At 41.2% G+C, this 14,670-nt stretch overlaps 1 protein-coding gene across 5 annotated transcripts in view; it reads left to right on the top strand.

Annotated features, from left to right (window-relative positions):
- Kansl3 (KAT8 regulatory NSL complex subunit 3) overlaps positions 1-14,670 on the top strand; it is a 34,270-nt gene that overhangs the window by 4,469 nt on the left and 15,131 nt on the right. For 4 of the 5 annotated variants that reach the window (XM_057794631.1, XM_057794632.1, XM_057794630.1 and 1 more), the window contains 8 exons: positions 337-507; positions 7,916-8,006; positions 8,121-8,306; positions 11,893-12,024; positions 12,389-12,505; positions 12,735-12,836; positions 12,942-13,013; positions 14,576-14,650. In XM_057794631.1, coding sequence (XP_057650614.1) covers positions 337-507; positions 7,916-8,006; positions 8,121-8,306; positions 11,893-12,024; positions 12,389-12,505; positions 12,735-12,836; positions 12,942-13,013; positions 14,576-14,650 — 946 coding nt within the window. Of the gene's footprint in view, positions 1-336; positions 508-2,969; positions 3,099-7,915; positions 8,007-8,120; positions 8,307-11,892; positions 12,025-12,388; positions 12,506-12,734; positions 12,837-12,941; positions 13,014-14,575; positions 14,651-14,670 lie in introns of those variants that run through there. The other variant, XM_057794634.1, reaches the window with a different exon arrangement.

The raw sequence follows: 14,670 nt of genomic DNA, 5'->3' as shown, positions 1-14,670 counted from the left end.
TTAAAAATCTTAAATGAAACAACAACCAAGTTCAGTGCTAGCCTAGACAACATAGTCAGTTTCAGGCCAGTGTGAAACTGCTTCAAAAGAAAAGACCAAAGCCACTAAAAGTATAATGACCTTGCATTTCCCAAGCCATACCAGCAAGAGAGCAAGATGATAGTGTGGGGAAGATGACTTTGGATCAGAATTTTCTTATGGATGTGATGAGCTTACTCATCATTTAAAGCTAATTATGTTCAATAGACATTTTTTATTTGGCAACAAGATGATTGCTAAGCACTTATGTTGTGTGAAGTGTGTGTGGCTTGGTCCTATTTCCTCACCTGTTTACAGTGAATCAGACGTTCCAATAGATGTGGAGACAGTCACGTCAACTCCTGTTCCACTGTATGACAATCAGAAGGCGCGAAGTGTGATGAACGAGTGTGAGCGGCATGTTATCTTCGCCAGGACAGATGCAGATGCTCCTCCTCCACCAGAAGACTGGGAAGAGCATGTCAACAGGTAGGCCATTCCTTGATCAAATTGGTCACTTTGGGTTAGTACCTGTGATTTTTGGATATCATCTTCATTGAAACATTTTGCTGGAGTTTATTTTATTTGTAGCTGTGTAAATGGAGATGTTCTTTTTATTCTGCATTATATCTCAGCTCACTGCTATGAACCACTTGGCAGCAGGAGTTGCATCTCAGTTACTTTCCTCACTGTCCCTAACTATCACATTGACTGATGTACATAGTGACAGATGTCTGTAGTTGCAGCACCTTGGAAGGCCTAGGCAGGAGGAGGACTTGCACTTAAGAATTCAAGATTTGTTTGGACAACATAGTGAAACCTTTATTTTTATAAGAGGTAGGGGGTTGGAGATAGAGCACAGTGGTAAAGCATTTTCTGGCATGCATGAGACCCAGCACCACAAAACTATATGATGTGCTTAACCTAAAAAACTAAATTTATATTTGTAAGATCTGCATTTATATGATCTGGAGTTAGTTTAATAAATGTTTGGAGTCATGTGTAAAGCTAATATGCCTGAATTGCTTTAAAATATAATTTTTGAGGTTGGGGTTATAACTCCTTGACAGAATTTAATTTATAAAAGGTGAGAGGGACTAGAGAGATGGTTCAGAGGTCAAGAGATGTACTGCTCTTCAGAGGACCATATCTTGGGCAGCTCACAACTACCTGTAATTCCAGTTCCAAGGGGGATGCCTCTGTTCTACTTGGGCACCTGAATGCACATGTACATATCTACAAATGTGCACACACACAGTTAAAATATGACTTTTAAAACATATGGGAACAAATGTATGAAAAAATTGAAGAACTTTTAAAAACCAGTTAATGCCTTTTTACAGTCATTTTTTTAAAAGATTGATTTTATATTCATATATATTTGTCTATGAGTATATGCCAGTGTATACCACGTGTGATGGGTGTCCTTGAAGGCCAGAAGAGATTGTTGGATCCTCTGGAGTTGTAGGCACTTGTGGATTGTCTGATATGGATGCTGGGAACTGAACTCTAGTCCTCTGTAAGAGTAGCAAGTGCTTACAATTGTTGAGCCCCCTTTATTGATTTTTGAGACAGGGTCTCTGGTCTGATGTAGACTCCCTATGTAACTAGTGTTGACTTGATCCTTGTGCCTCTACCTTCTGTATGCTGGGATTATAGGTGTGTCACCCCCATGTGTTGCCTTTATTTACTTTTATAAATGGTTTTATTGTGAAAGCCAAGTCTGGCCCACACACATGGTCACTAGTTTCTTAATTTATAAGGAAAGATAAAACTGCAAAGCAGAAGAGACATTGGAGTGCCTGGCTAGAGTGTCCAGTCCCAGTTAAAAAGTCTGAGAAGGCATTCTGTTCCCTGGGGTGGATACGTGGAGAATCTTTACAGGAGAAAGATGGGCACACCAAGTAACTAGGGTGCCCTTTCACCTGCTGGGTGCTACAGAATACACTTGAGAGATTCTTATCTTTGGCTTATCTTTCTGTAGTCTCAAAGTGAACCTCCATCTTCTATTAGGACGACCACTGCACACTGATAGGGTTTTGTTATTCTGAAATAAACTGTAACTGTGTTTTGGTGTCTGGTGAGATTTGGGTGGTGTTTTAATATCAACAGGCTTTAAGCTATCTCTTTGGTTAGGTCACTTTTGCAGATAGCTGATTTCATTATTTGTTAGTACTTACTAGCTCAAGAGGTCATCATTTTTCTGTAGCTTGTTTGGAAGTTTGCAGTTGCCTCTGTTGTGATTATAATCATCATTTTGCCTTCTTTCTCTTGATTGTTAAACTGCTGCTTCCTTTCCTGTATAAGCCATGTAAAATTACAGTTTTCCACTCTGAGACCTCCATGGACAGCTCTATAGGACAGCTCACTATAATCTAGATTTTTATCTTCAGGGAGACGACTGATTGGCTTGTAGCTGTAGAGTCAGAAACTTCCATTCTTTGTTAGGGCTCTTTTCCCTGACTCTTGAATTATTCAGTAGAAACTTCCTACGGATCATTTTGTGTGTAGGAAACAAAATCTACTACCATCATCTAATCCTAGTTTTATCTAATGATGGCTGGTATTTGATGAAATGGTTTCAATCTCTGTTTGATTTAATTGTCTAGATCAGGCAGGGGTTGTTAAACTGATCCATGTGCCAAATTTGTTCCATTGCTTGGTTTTGTATGCCTTAAGAGTAGTTTTTGTTTTTAAGTGTTTGGAGAAAAAGATATTATTTCATGACACATAAAATTTTAATTTCAGTGTCTATGATTAACAATTAATTGGAATACAGCTATGCCTATTAATGATATTGCTCATGGCTGCTTTTTCACCAAAACAAAGAGTTTTGTGGTTATGTCAGGGACCATATGATCTATAATCCCTCATGTATTCACATTCTGATTTCCTATCCAAGAAGTTAGCTGACTGGGTCTGGGTCATGTTCTTGTGTTTGTGTGTCACAGTCATATACCTTGGAGGATTGTTGAAAATTCTATTTGGTGGCCAGTAATATAGTCCTGAAGATGTTGGGCCAGCTATCCCCCATCTGTTCATTCATCAGATAGAAAGTTGCATTAGATGCATTTGCTCAGGTGAGTTTTAAAACATTTAAGTTTTGTTGTTGGTTGTTTTTGTTTTTTGTTTTTTAAATCTAGTACTGGAAAGTAGGCTGTCTATCTTAGAAATCAGAACTTTAGATGTTCAACCAAAAATCTTCCCATTCTCCTTTTCTGAACTTTATGTGATTATGTACTATGATATGTATCTATATATCAGGTCGAATGTTTCGTATTTCAAGTCCTAAACTGTTGGATTGTTTTCCCTCCTTCCTTACCACTTGCCCATTTTCTTTTCCTTTCTTTTATTCTTCCCTTTCTTAGTTGTTTGATTTAATTGAGCTTTTCTGATGTTTTTTGTCTTGCTCTGTTTAACTTTTCACTTAAAAAAATTTCTTTAGACTGGGCATGGTGGTGCACACATAGAATTCCAGTGCTTAGGAAGCAGAGGCAGGTGAATCTCTGAGTTTGAAGCCATCCTGGTGTGCATAGTGAGTTCCAGAACAGCCAGGGCTATGTAGAGAGACCGTGTCTCACAAAACAAATAATGACTAAATGAATGAGTGAATAAATAAACAAACAAATTAATAAATAAGAGGATGTTTTTTGTTTGTTTGTTTGTTTGTTTTAAATTCTTTTCAATGGGGCCAATCAGGTAGAATTTGCCAAAACACAGGCGTGGTGCAAGTTGACCTGAGTTCAATTACCAGAACTCATGTAAATAGGAAAAGAATTGCTCTCCAAAGTTCTGACCATATAAGTGCCATGGCATGTGCCTCCCTCCTAAATACATCACACCTACTCCCATGCACATACACAATTAAAAAAAAAATCTGGGGTTGGAGAGATGGCTCAGTGGTGAAGAGCATTTGCTGTTCTTGCAAAGGGCCAGAGTTCTGTTTCCAGCACTCAAGTCATGGCTTATAACCATTGTAACTCTGGTTTCAGGTGATTCAGTGCCCTTTTTCTGACCTCCATGTCCTTTAGACATTTTTGCGTTGAATCAGTCTCCCTTGGAACAGAATCAGGGAATTAATAATTACCTTTGAAAATACTGGGCTTGTCTGGCTTTGTGGCATATTTCTATAATTCCAGCCTTTTGGAAACAGAGATAGGAGAATCTAAATTTGAGTACAGCATGGGTTACATAGTGAGACCTTGTCTCTTTAAAAAAGAAATAAAAAAGGGAAAGAGTCAGATTTTCTAGGACCAGCGTGCTATTTTGCTTGCTTTAGCTTAGATAAGCCTGACATCAGCATATCATTCAGGTTGGTCAGACTGAAGAAAACAAAAGACTATCTGATCTCATCTATGGAGCAAAGAAAATGCATTTCTTGCACTCATGAAAATTAAATAGATTTAGGCCCAAAGGGAGGGCAGTTGACTCACCACAGTTCCCATCAGCTCCTTGACTGTTTAGGCTTGTATTTAAAATTTGGTCTCCTGTTTTTGAATTTTTACTTAATTATATCTTTAGCATGCTCTTTATCTTAATCTTTGGTTAGATCTTTTCCCTCTGCCCATTTAATTTTTCAGCCTCCCACGGAGCTGACAGAATGCGTAGAACATGTTTCAGTTTGGTTCACTTGGTTGTATGTGTAGCAACAGTCACAAGAATTTTTTTCCTGAGACTTTAGATTCTGTGTAGCTTTCAAGTTTAATTTCATGTGTTGTATGGTAGTCATTTCTAAATACATTTTTACTTTGTTGTTCAGATCATACTTCTTCCTCATGTCATTTTGGATTTCATAGTGGAAATAGAGTAATAACTAAGGAAGGGCTGAGAGATATGGCTCAGTGGGTAAGATACGGCTTTTGTGTAAGCGTCAGGACCTGAGTTTGGGTCTTTAGCACCTACATAAAAAAGCTGGGTATGGCAATATACATCTGTGATCCCAGTGTTTGAGAGGAAGGAGATGGGGGTCCTTGGAACTTGCTGGACAGCCATTTAGTCAGTCATTGAGTACCAGGGTCTGTGGGAGACACTGTTTCAAACAATATGGAGAAAGATAAAGAGGACACCTAAATTCAACCTCTGGCTTCCACATGTACACACATTGACACCCCATCCACATTATACACTACACACACAATAATCTTAGTGCTTACAGATAGAATTCAACTAATGACTAAAAAACAAGAAGTACATTAAAATGGAAATATATCTGTCTCCAGAAAGCCTTTTCTCTACTGTTTGTGGACATTGTTTCCTCCCATGGCCACATGCAAGTCTCAAGACCACCTGAGAATCACTGTACATGGAGAGGTGCTACTAGGGTAAATATACTGTACATTTCAGTGATCTGAAGGGAAAGGAAAACATGAACTGTTGTGCTTGACTTTTACATTCTAACAAAGGGAACCAAACACAGAATGGCTGGAATGTGAGGTAGCGATGTTATTGGAAAATGGAGCTAGAGAATCCCACGGTGGTATAAAAGGTTCAAGGAGGCCTCAGTAGAAGGTGATATTTAACAGTGATCTCGCAGGAGAGGAAAAAGGACATTACTGTTAGAATTTAGCGAAGAATGAAAAGGCTCCAGATACAGGGCTATGCATGATGCACGTGAATGTAAGGGAATGGATAATATTGATCAGGAACAGAAGAGCACACTGAACTAAACCTGAGTGATAATCATTGGGTGATGAAATTAGGAAGGTACTGGGATCCACATGGTTCATTTGCAAGAACTTTAACTTTTTTTTTTTTCATTTTATTTGTTGTGTGTGTGTTTTGCATGTATGTATACATGTATTTGAGTGTACATGCAGATTATAAAGCTGTTATCACGTGTGTTTCTACAGATAGAGGCTAGAGGTTGATGTCTGGTATCTTCCTCTGGTTTCTACCTTAGTTTTTGATATAGACTCTCTCAGTGAAGAGATTGCTGATTGGTTAGACTGATTGGCCAGCACGTCCCTGGGATCCTTCTGTCTCACCCCACTCCTGAACCTAGCATTATAGTTAGAGACATATGTCACCATGCCCAACTTTTACATGGGTGTTTGGGGATACAAACTGATGTCCTTGTCCTCATGTTTGCATAGTGATCACTTTCCCCTAGAGCCATCTCATTAGCACCAGGTCGTTGGGGTTTTTTTGTTGTTGTTGTTTTTGTTGGTTTTGTTTTTTTGAGACAGGGTTTCTTTGTAACTCTGAAGCCTGTATTGCAACTAGCTTTTGTAGACCAGGCTGACCTCAAATTTACAGAGATCCTCTTATCTCTGTCTCTTGAGTGCTGGGATTAAAGGTGTGCACCACCACCGTCTGACTGGGTTTTTAAATTTGTTTTTTGGAGTTATTTGTGCTTATTTGTTTATTTTTTCGAGACAGGGTTTCTCTGTGTAACTGTCCGAGCTGTCCTGGAACTCGTTCTATAGACATGGCTGGCCTTGAACTCACAAAAATCACTTGTCTCTGTCTCCCTAGTGCTGGCATTAAAGCTGTGCACCACCACCACCGTGCTAAGTATATTGGGAGTTTCTTGATGGCAGAGAGAGTGAATAAAGTTTAAATGTCTTATATTGCCGTTCTCCTCCTGTCTTTAAGATTATTAGTCATAGTTGGGATATCAGAATTACTGAGATTGGGAGTGATGTTAATAAGCTCTATACTGCTACGTTGGGAGTGAAGTGTGGGGCTAAGATCAGTAGGATATGCTGGGCAGTGGTGGGGCACACCTTTAATCTCAGCACTCAGGAGGCAGAGGCAAGTGGATCTCTCTGAGTTCTGGGCCAGCCTGGTCTACATAGTGAGTTCCAGGACAGTCAAGGGTATACAGAGAAACCCTCATTTGAAACACCAAAAGTAAACAAATAAAAGGAGAACAATAGCTGGGCGGTGGTGGTGCACACCTTTAATCCCAGCACTCAGGAGGCAGAGACAGGTGGATCTCTGGGAGTTCGAGGCCAGCCTGGTCTATAAGAGCTAGTTCTCGGACAGGCACCAAAGCTACAGAGAAACCCTGTCTCGAAAAACCAAAAAAAAAAAAAAAAAAAAAAAAAAAAAAGAACAATAGGATAGACTTGTAATTGCAGAGTTTACAGCTGAGTTTAGAAGGGCACAGAGGGCTGTGAAAAAATAGGGAAGGCGGACATTTATATGTTATTGTCATGTACTAGGTTAATGTTAATGTTGTTTTGCTAGTTTTGTAACAGAAAAAATGTAAACTGGGATACAATATTGAGGCTTTGAAGAATTGTGATAATAGTTCTTTTGCATTTTTGCTTTTCAAACTGATTTAAAAAGAGCTCTTGCCTTACTCTCATGTTTCTAGTATAGCACATTAAGATGCTTACTAAAGCCGGGTGGTGGTGGTGCATGCCTTTAATTCCAGCACTCAGGAGGCAGAAGCAGGCGCATCTGAGTTCGAGACCAGTCTGGTCTACAAGAACTAGTTCCAGGACAGGCTCCAAACCCTGTCTTGAAAAACCGAAAAAAGAAAAAAAAGAAAGATGCTTGTTGACATTGTGGCATATGTTGTAATCCCAACATTCTGGAGGCTGAGGAAGGAGGAATTTGGAGTTTGAGTTCAGTTTGGTGTGAGACCCTATCTGGAAAATAACCAATAGAATTTAACTGTGTACTGGTGCCATGTCTTTGGTTACTAATATGATTATTTTAGCCACCAGATTGATAATTAGCTTTGCAAGCACTCAAAGACTCCAGACTGGTCCTGACTTGGAGTGTATGGTGAGCCAATTCGTTGGCAGAATTGGGACCAAAATTTTATGCTCAGTGCAGTATGCTTCCATAATGGGAACAAAAATGTGATAGTATCTCTTTGTATGGTGAACATATATGGGAAATGTCTTTAAGGTTACACTTTAATTCCTCAGAGTCTCTGTTACAGGACTGGCTGGACTGTGGCTCAGAGCAAGCTGTTCAACAAGATCCTCAAAGCCCTGCAGTCTGACCGACTCGCACGCTTAGCCAACGAAGGGGTAAGACGTCAGAAATCTGTCTATAATTAACTCTTAGTTCAGGCCTCACTGATTGACTGTGTTCTGTGTTGTCATGTGCCATCCCCCCAACCTCTTTTCATGAACATCTTTTAGGCTTGCAATGAGCCTGTGCTGCGTCGTGTTGCTGTGGACAAGTGTGCAAGGAGGGTGCGACAGGCTCTGGCAAGTGTAAGCTGGGACACCAAGCTGATCCAGTGGCTACATACCACCCTCGTGGAGACCTTGAGTCTGCCCATGCTGGCTGCTTACTTGGACGCTTTGCAGACACTGAAAGGGAAGGTGAGGCTTTTGTTACTTTTTCCTAGCAGTAGCTTGTATTTGCTGTGGGTTCAGGGTTTAGATTTGGACAAGACCATTGTGACCAGGTCAGCATGGTTGAGTCTAACAATTTGAATGTTAAAATAAGAAAAAGGTATCATTTTAGGTTTATGTTTGCTGTAAATTTCTTCAGTCTTCCATCTTTTGGATGAGGTGTGGCATCTGAAAACCAGAATACATATTTAACCTCTATAGCCTTGCAGTTTGTGCTTTGAGTCATCGGTGAATTGAATTGTGGTGGAGGAGATGAAGGTTTTACCAAGGAGGTCTGTCAATAAGGAGGCTGTGAGAAGCAGATCTGTGGTGCTCAGAGGGCCAGGAAATTACATAGCAAGGAACTGTCTGACACTAAGTCTCTTCTCATCAAGTGATGAACCATTGACTGGGTGTGGTGGTACATGCCTTTAATCCAGTACTCTAGAGGCACAGGTAGGTGGCTCACCATCACTTGATGGTGATGTAACCTGGTCTACACTGCAAGTTCATTTCTGTAGGGATTGAGTTAGTGAATTAAGGTAGAGATCTTGACACAAGAGCCAGCATATGAGAAGCCCACAGTAATTACTGAGGATTATTTAAGTGGTCCTCATAGGGGCTTGAGGAGTATGTGTGCTTTGCTCCAGCACAGGATGGCCTTAGGCAGCGGTACTTAGTTCAGTTCTTCACTTTCCTTTTCTTTTACATGGTGGTACTGGGATGGAGTCCAGGCCCTTGCTTTTGTCCAGTCATTAGTTCTCTGAGTCATGTCTTCAAAACTTCTGGTTTTATTGGTTCTTAATTGGATTTTTTGTGAAGTTGCAGAAGGCTGGAGAAAACTCACTTTGTGCCAAAGTGAAAACAAAACTCAGGACTAGATACAATAGATACATGTGTGGTAGGATATTTGACCTAATCTTTTTCATCCAGCTAATACTTACCTTGTATTTATAATGTATCAGGCATGGGAATGAACAAAAAGAAATATATTTGGTGAGTAGTGTGCTTTAGAGACAAGTGTTGGTAGTGCCTGGGGCAATGGTAGCTCTGCCACACTTGCTGTGACCAGGATTTAGATGCAATACCCCTTGCTTGAAAAGTTTGCACTGGGCGGTGGTGGTGCACGCCTTTAATTCTAGCATTCGAGAGAGACTTAGGCAGGTGAATCTCTGAGTTCAAGGCCAGCTTGGTCTACAGAGCTAGTTCCAGGACTGGCTCCATAGCTACTGAGAAACCCTGTCTCAAAAAAACAAAAAAAGAAGAAATGAAGACAAGTTGGCACTACTTCTGGTTTAAGATACTAGTGGGGCATGCCTTGTGTAAATGAACTGAGAGATATTTTGAGCATGACAGATGCCTGTTGTGGACTCAAGTGTAAACAGTGGGTGCCAGTGCTACCTGGACATACTGCTGGCGTCTGGTATGGTTTAAGTGGAATGGCATGAGTCTGCCTATTACACCACCAGTCAGTGAGCACATTGAATATAAGGTACTGTATACCCTGGGATCTCCATGGTGATCCAGATTTAAAGCTATTAATGATATGGGATTATTTTGCTTTAAAATACTTGTTAGGTGTTAGACAGCAACTGACTCTTAGCCTAGCTATTTTCACCTTTAATTTCGTTATGAAGAGAGCAGAGAAGGGACAGCAAACTCAGGGTCTTAATTGTGTTGAGACAGAATGAATGTAGGACTGGAAGAGCTGGGGAATCCTGATCTTCTAGCTCCTAAGTGAAAGTAAGTTATAGATGACTTATTTCATGTTGACAGTGAGCCTCAGACTTTTCAGCTTCATAGGTAAACTCTGCTGCCTGAGAAAGCTTTATAGTGTTCACAGTGTTGTGGCTCATGCTCAGTGAGAATGGCCAGTTTGGGGTGGTGATCCTGGGGCGGTTAAAGCAGTTTGGCTTTAACCCCTGTCACTGTGGACTCCTACTTCTGTGCTGGAATCTGTTACTTAAGTCCGCTTGGGTCTGGAATAAACACCACACATCCTTGCTTTTTGTCTCACTGGGTAACCTGTCTGGCCTAGAACTTGCTATGTAGACCAGACAGTCTTTGAACTTGCTTTAATCCTCTTCCTTCTGCTTCCCAAGTTCTGGGATTACAGCTACCATGCCCAGCTGTGCTGGAGTGCTGATGTTGAGTTGCCTAACCTAAGCCTGTTTCACTGTATATGTTGTTGCTTCAGATGTGAATTTCCTGTTGACCTGCCCTGCTCTGTTGGATGACTGAAATCACAAGTGTAGGGCTTCTTTTTCCTCCCATGGCAGTTAGCAGTGCCCCCCGTTGGTTTGTCTTTCTCACCCTTTGAGGTTAAATCCCTCTGCAGGATTAGCTTGGTGCTCTGTAAGAGCAGCTACTGTATAAACATTAACTTCTGTGAGTTAACTGAGGCAGTCTAGAGATTATAATTTTCAAAACCTCATGTGGAGATCCTTTTAGTATCTCCTCTTCCTATGTTGTTTATTTACTTGTGTTTTTGAGGCAGGATTTCCCTTTGCTGGCCTTGAATTGGATATCCTCCTGCCTCAGTTTCCTGAGTGTTGGGCCCAGATTTCCAATCTTTTAGACTACTTATGTGAAGCATATTTATATGGAGGACAGATGAAGGATTTCAAGTAACATACCACAATGCATTATCTGTTTTATTTTAATTATTTTGTGTGTTATGGATCAAACCAGGGCCTTGCAAATCCTAGGTAAGAGTTACTCCCAGCTTCTAATCAGTCTGTCTGTCTGCATGTCTCTCCTTCTCTTCCTCTTCCCTCCCTCCTTTCTCCCTCCCTCCTTCCCACTCCTGAGTTAGGAATAGCTTATCTTAGCCTGCTGCCTTTGGAGTTTTATGCCTACCTCAAACCATATTCTCTAGTTTCTGGAAACCGTTTTAAAATACCTATGAATCTACCTTTAACACTTAAAAATCTTTCTTTCTTTGAGATTGTTTTGACTTCTCTGTGGGTATTGTGGGATTCATGAAGATATTTCTTTGCAATATAAGCATCAGCATGTCTAAAACCTATGTTTATATATTGGTGAGGTCACATTTTTGGGGGATAGTTAAAAACAGGATATAATATAAATCACAATATGCATAATACAGTAGGATATATTTTGGGGAAACAATAACAGGTTTCATTATACTTGTCTTGACTTGAAGGCTATATCCAGAAAATAGCGTGGATGTTTATTTTTTTGAGACAGGGTCTAATGTATCCCAGGTTGTCCCCTTTGTAGCTGAGGTTGACATTGAATTTTTAATCCTCTTCCAAGTGCTGGGATCACATAGGAATATGTCACCCTGACTTCTGTGTGTATCCTGATAAGAAAAGTACCCAAAGTACAGTCATCTGGGAAAGGGATGGTGGAATAAACTTCAGTCCATTGATACAGCTCACCAAATTGCCTTCCAGAGGATCATCTCTGCTTTCCTTTCACAGTGGGAGTGTACTTTGGCTGTGCACAGATTTGATATGCATAAGAGCTAAGAAGTGGGCTACTGCCCTGATGCTGGAGGGAAGGTTTCTCACTTCACACTGGAAATATCTTTGCCTATCCTTCTTTGTAGATCCCAACTTTGATCGACCGCATGCTTGTGTCATCCAACACAAAGACTGGGGCTGCAGGAGCAGAGGCCTTGTCGCTCCTCCTCAAGAGGCCGTGGGACCCTGCTGTTGGTGTGCTTTCTCACAACAAACCAGTAAGTTGGTTGTTCAGCCTTTACTGCCACATAAAATGTTTAGACTGACCCTTAGAGGCTTGGCAGGGGAAGATAAGTGACTTAACTTTCTTAGTAATAGCTTGGGTTCATTTCTTTTAAAGTGGGTGTTTACACATGAGTACAGGTCCTCATGAAGGCTGGAAGAGGGAACTGAGTTACAGGCACTTGACATGGGTGCTAGGAACTGAACTCTGCTTCCCTGGAAGAGCAGTATGTGCTCTTAACTGCTGAGCCGTCCCTCCAGCCATAAGCAAAGGATTGGTGGTTGGTGTGAGAACTGTTGAGAGTTTATAGGTGAATACCTCTCACTCAGTGGTTCTTGGATGGGATTCTTTCTCCTCAGAGCAAACTCCCTGGTTCTCCTTTGATTCTCATCGCCTCCTCTGGTCCCTCCAGCTCTGTGTTCCCTGCCTCACGCCGCCACCGCTTCTGGCAGTCGCAACTTTCCTGCTTAGGCAAGGTAATTTTAAGGACAAGAGGAATTCTGGGTAAAAATGTGGTCTTGGAGGATTAAAGAGAAGGGTGTGTGGGATGGGGTCAAGTTTGTTGAACTCAAATGGTGGTGTTCATCCCTTTAACTCTAATTTTGGCATTTAATTGTCAACTGTCTAAGAGATTTGGGATAAAGTTAAGCAGAATTGAGGTTTGAAACTTGGCACTGCTGCATGGAGCTCTTTCTTCCCTTTCAGGTTATCCCTGTAGCTACCCATCTGCTGAACAATGGTAGTGGGGTAGGAGTTCTGCAGTGCCTTGAACACATGATTGGGGCAGTGAGAAGCAAAGTGCTGGAGGTGAGAGTGCCCAGGTTTAGTTCATGGAGGTGCACCCAGTAGTGTGGGGTTGTCTGTGCCCACGCACAGTCTCCTATTCACTGTCGTCTTTCTCTTGTCACAAAGATCCACAGCCATTTTCCACACAAGCCCATCATCTTGATCGGTTGGAATACAGGAGCTTTGGTGGCCTGTCATGTAAGTAATTTCTGTTGTATTTGGAGGTCACTGAAAACTTAAAGGTGGTCATGGAAACGTGCTACTGTTACTACTTTAAATTTTCTTTCGTCTTTGTGCTAGATACTTTGTGTGGGAAACTGCATTTACATTGTGGAAGACAAACTAAATGTTAATTATGGGGGACTGGAGAGATGGCTTAGTTGTTAAGAGCAGTGACTGCTCTTGGCGAGTACCCAGGTTCAATTCCCAGCACCCACATGGCAGCTCACAGTTGTTTGTAACTCCTGTTCCAGGGCATCTGATGCCCTCATATAGACATTTAGGTACGCAAAACACCAATGTACATAAAGTAAAAATAAATTAATTATTTAAAAAATGAATGTTATTATAGATATGTTACTATAGGAAGAATAGAGTAATAGATAAATTCCTTGATCTCCTCACATAGCTTTACCAGTGATCACCTCAACCAGGCTTATAATCTTAGCACTAGGTAGGCTGAGGTACAAAGATTGCCGTGAATTTGGGACTAACTTGGGCTATATGTAGTGAGTTCTGGGATAGCCCAAACTTCTGAGAAGAGAAAACAAAACTGTATTTAAAAGTTCCAAATATGGCCAGGCAGTGGTGGTGCACTCCTTTAACCCCAGCACCTGGGAGTCAGAGGTAAGTGGGACTTTTGAGTTCGAGGCCAGCCTGGTCTACAGAGCAAGTTCTATAACAGCCAGGGCTACACAAAGAAACCCTGTCTCAAAAAAACAAAAAACAAATTTCCAACTACTGTATTTTTTTATATATGTTTGAACAAGTAAAAAGATTCCTTTTCTCTAGACTTAAACACCATATTGTGCTCTCTCTTTAACATTTCAAATGGGGACAAATTAGTAGTTTTGAATTTGATGTTATATTCATGTTTGGTTCCTTTATAAATATTAAGGAACATTTTTTTTTCCCCTGCATGTTTATATCAGCTTGCGTAAGTGTCCTTGACTTTGGAAAGCTCCACTTCTTCCAACCAGCATAGTCAAAGTAGTGAGAGCAAGCACCCACTATACTCTGCACAACCTGGGACAGAAGTCTGCGTAGCCACTTACCTTGAGAAGTCTCTGCTGTGTGGAAGCTATCCCTTAAAACCACTGATAAGAGATTTCTCTGCTTAAGGGATAGGGTTGGCGTTTGTGGTTTTTCTATATTTTGGGGTGTTCTCTGTTACGGGGATAAAACCCAGAGCCTTGCACATGAGAGGTAAGTGTGCTACTCTGAGCTTGCAACATTTTGTTCTTTTGATTATATTTTCTCAATAAGGAAGTCAGTAAGGAGGGCTATAATCTAGGTTGCTGGTGGGTCTGAAGTGTGACAGCTGTCATCAGGCTCAGGTGTATGTGGAGGTCTCTAGGAGGTGACTGCCTGTGTTCTGTACACTTAATCGTGTCATGGCTGACAAAACTGAAGGCTAAGACAAGCAAGAAAAGCTGGGACTGACTGGTGACTCTCGACTAGCCAGTCCCACCTGCATTCTGGGGCGGCTGAGGCGCAATTAATTCATTTGCCCTAAAGATGAATGGTGCCCTTACTTACAGGTATCTGTGATGGAGTACGTCACTGCAGTTGTCTGCCTTGGGTTTCCTCTGCTTACTGTGGATGGCCCCCGAGGGGTAAGAGCAAGGTCAAAGTG

The sequence above is a fragment of the Chionomys nivalis genome, chromosome 19, assembly GCF_950005125.1.
Source record: "Chionomys nivalis chromosome 19, mChiNiv1.1, whole genome shotgun sequence".
Taxonomy (NCBI): Eukaryota; Metazoa; Chordata; class Mammalia; order Rodentia; family Cricetidae; genus Chionomys; species Chionomys nivalis.
This window is presented reverse-complemented; position numbering and strand designations above follow the sequence as displayed.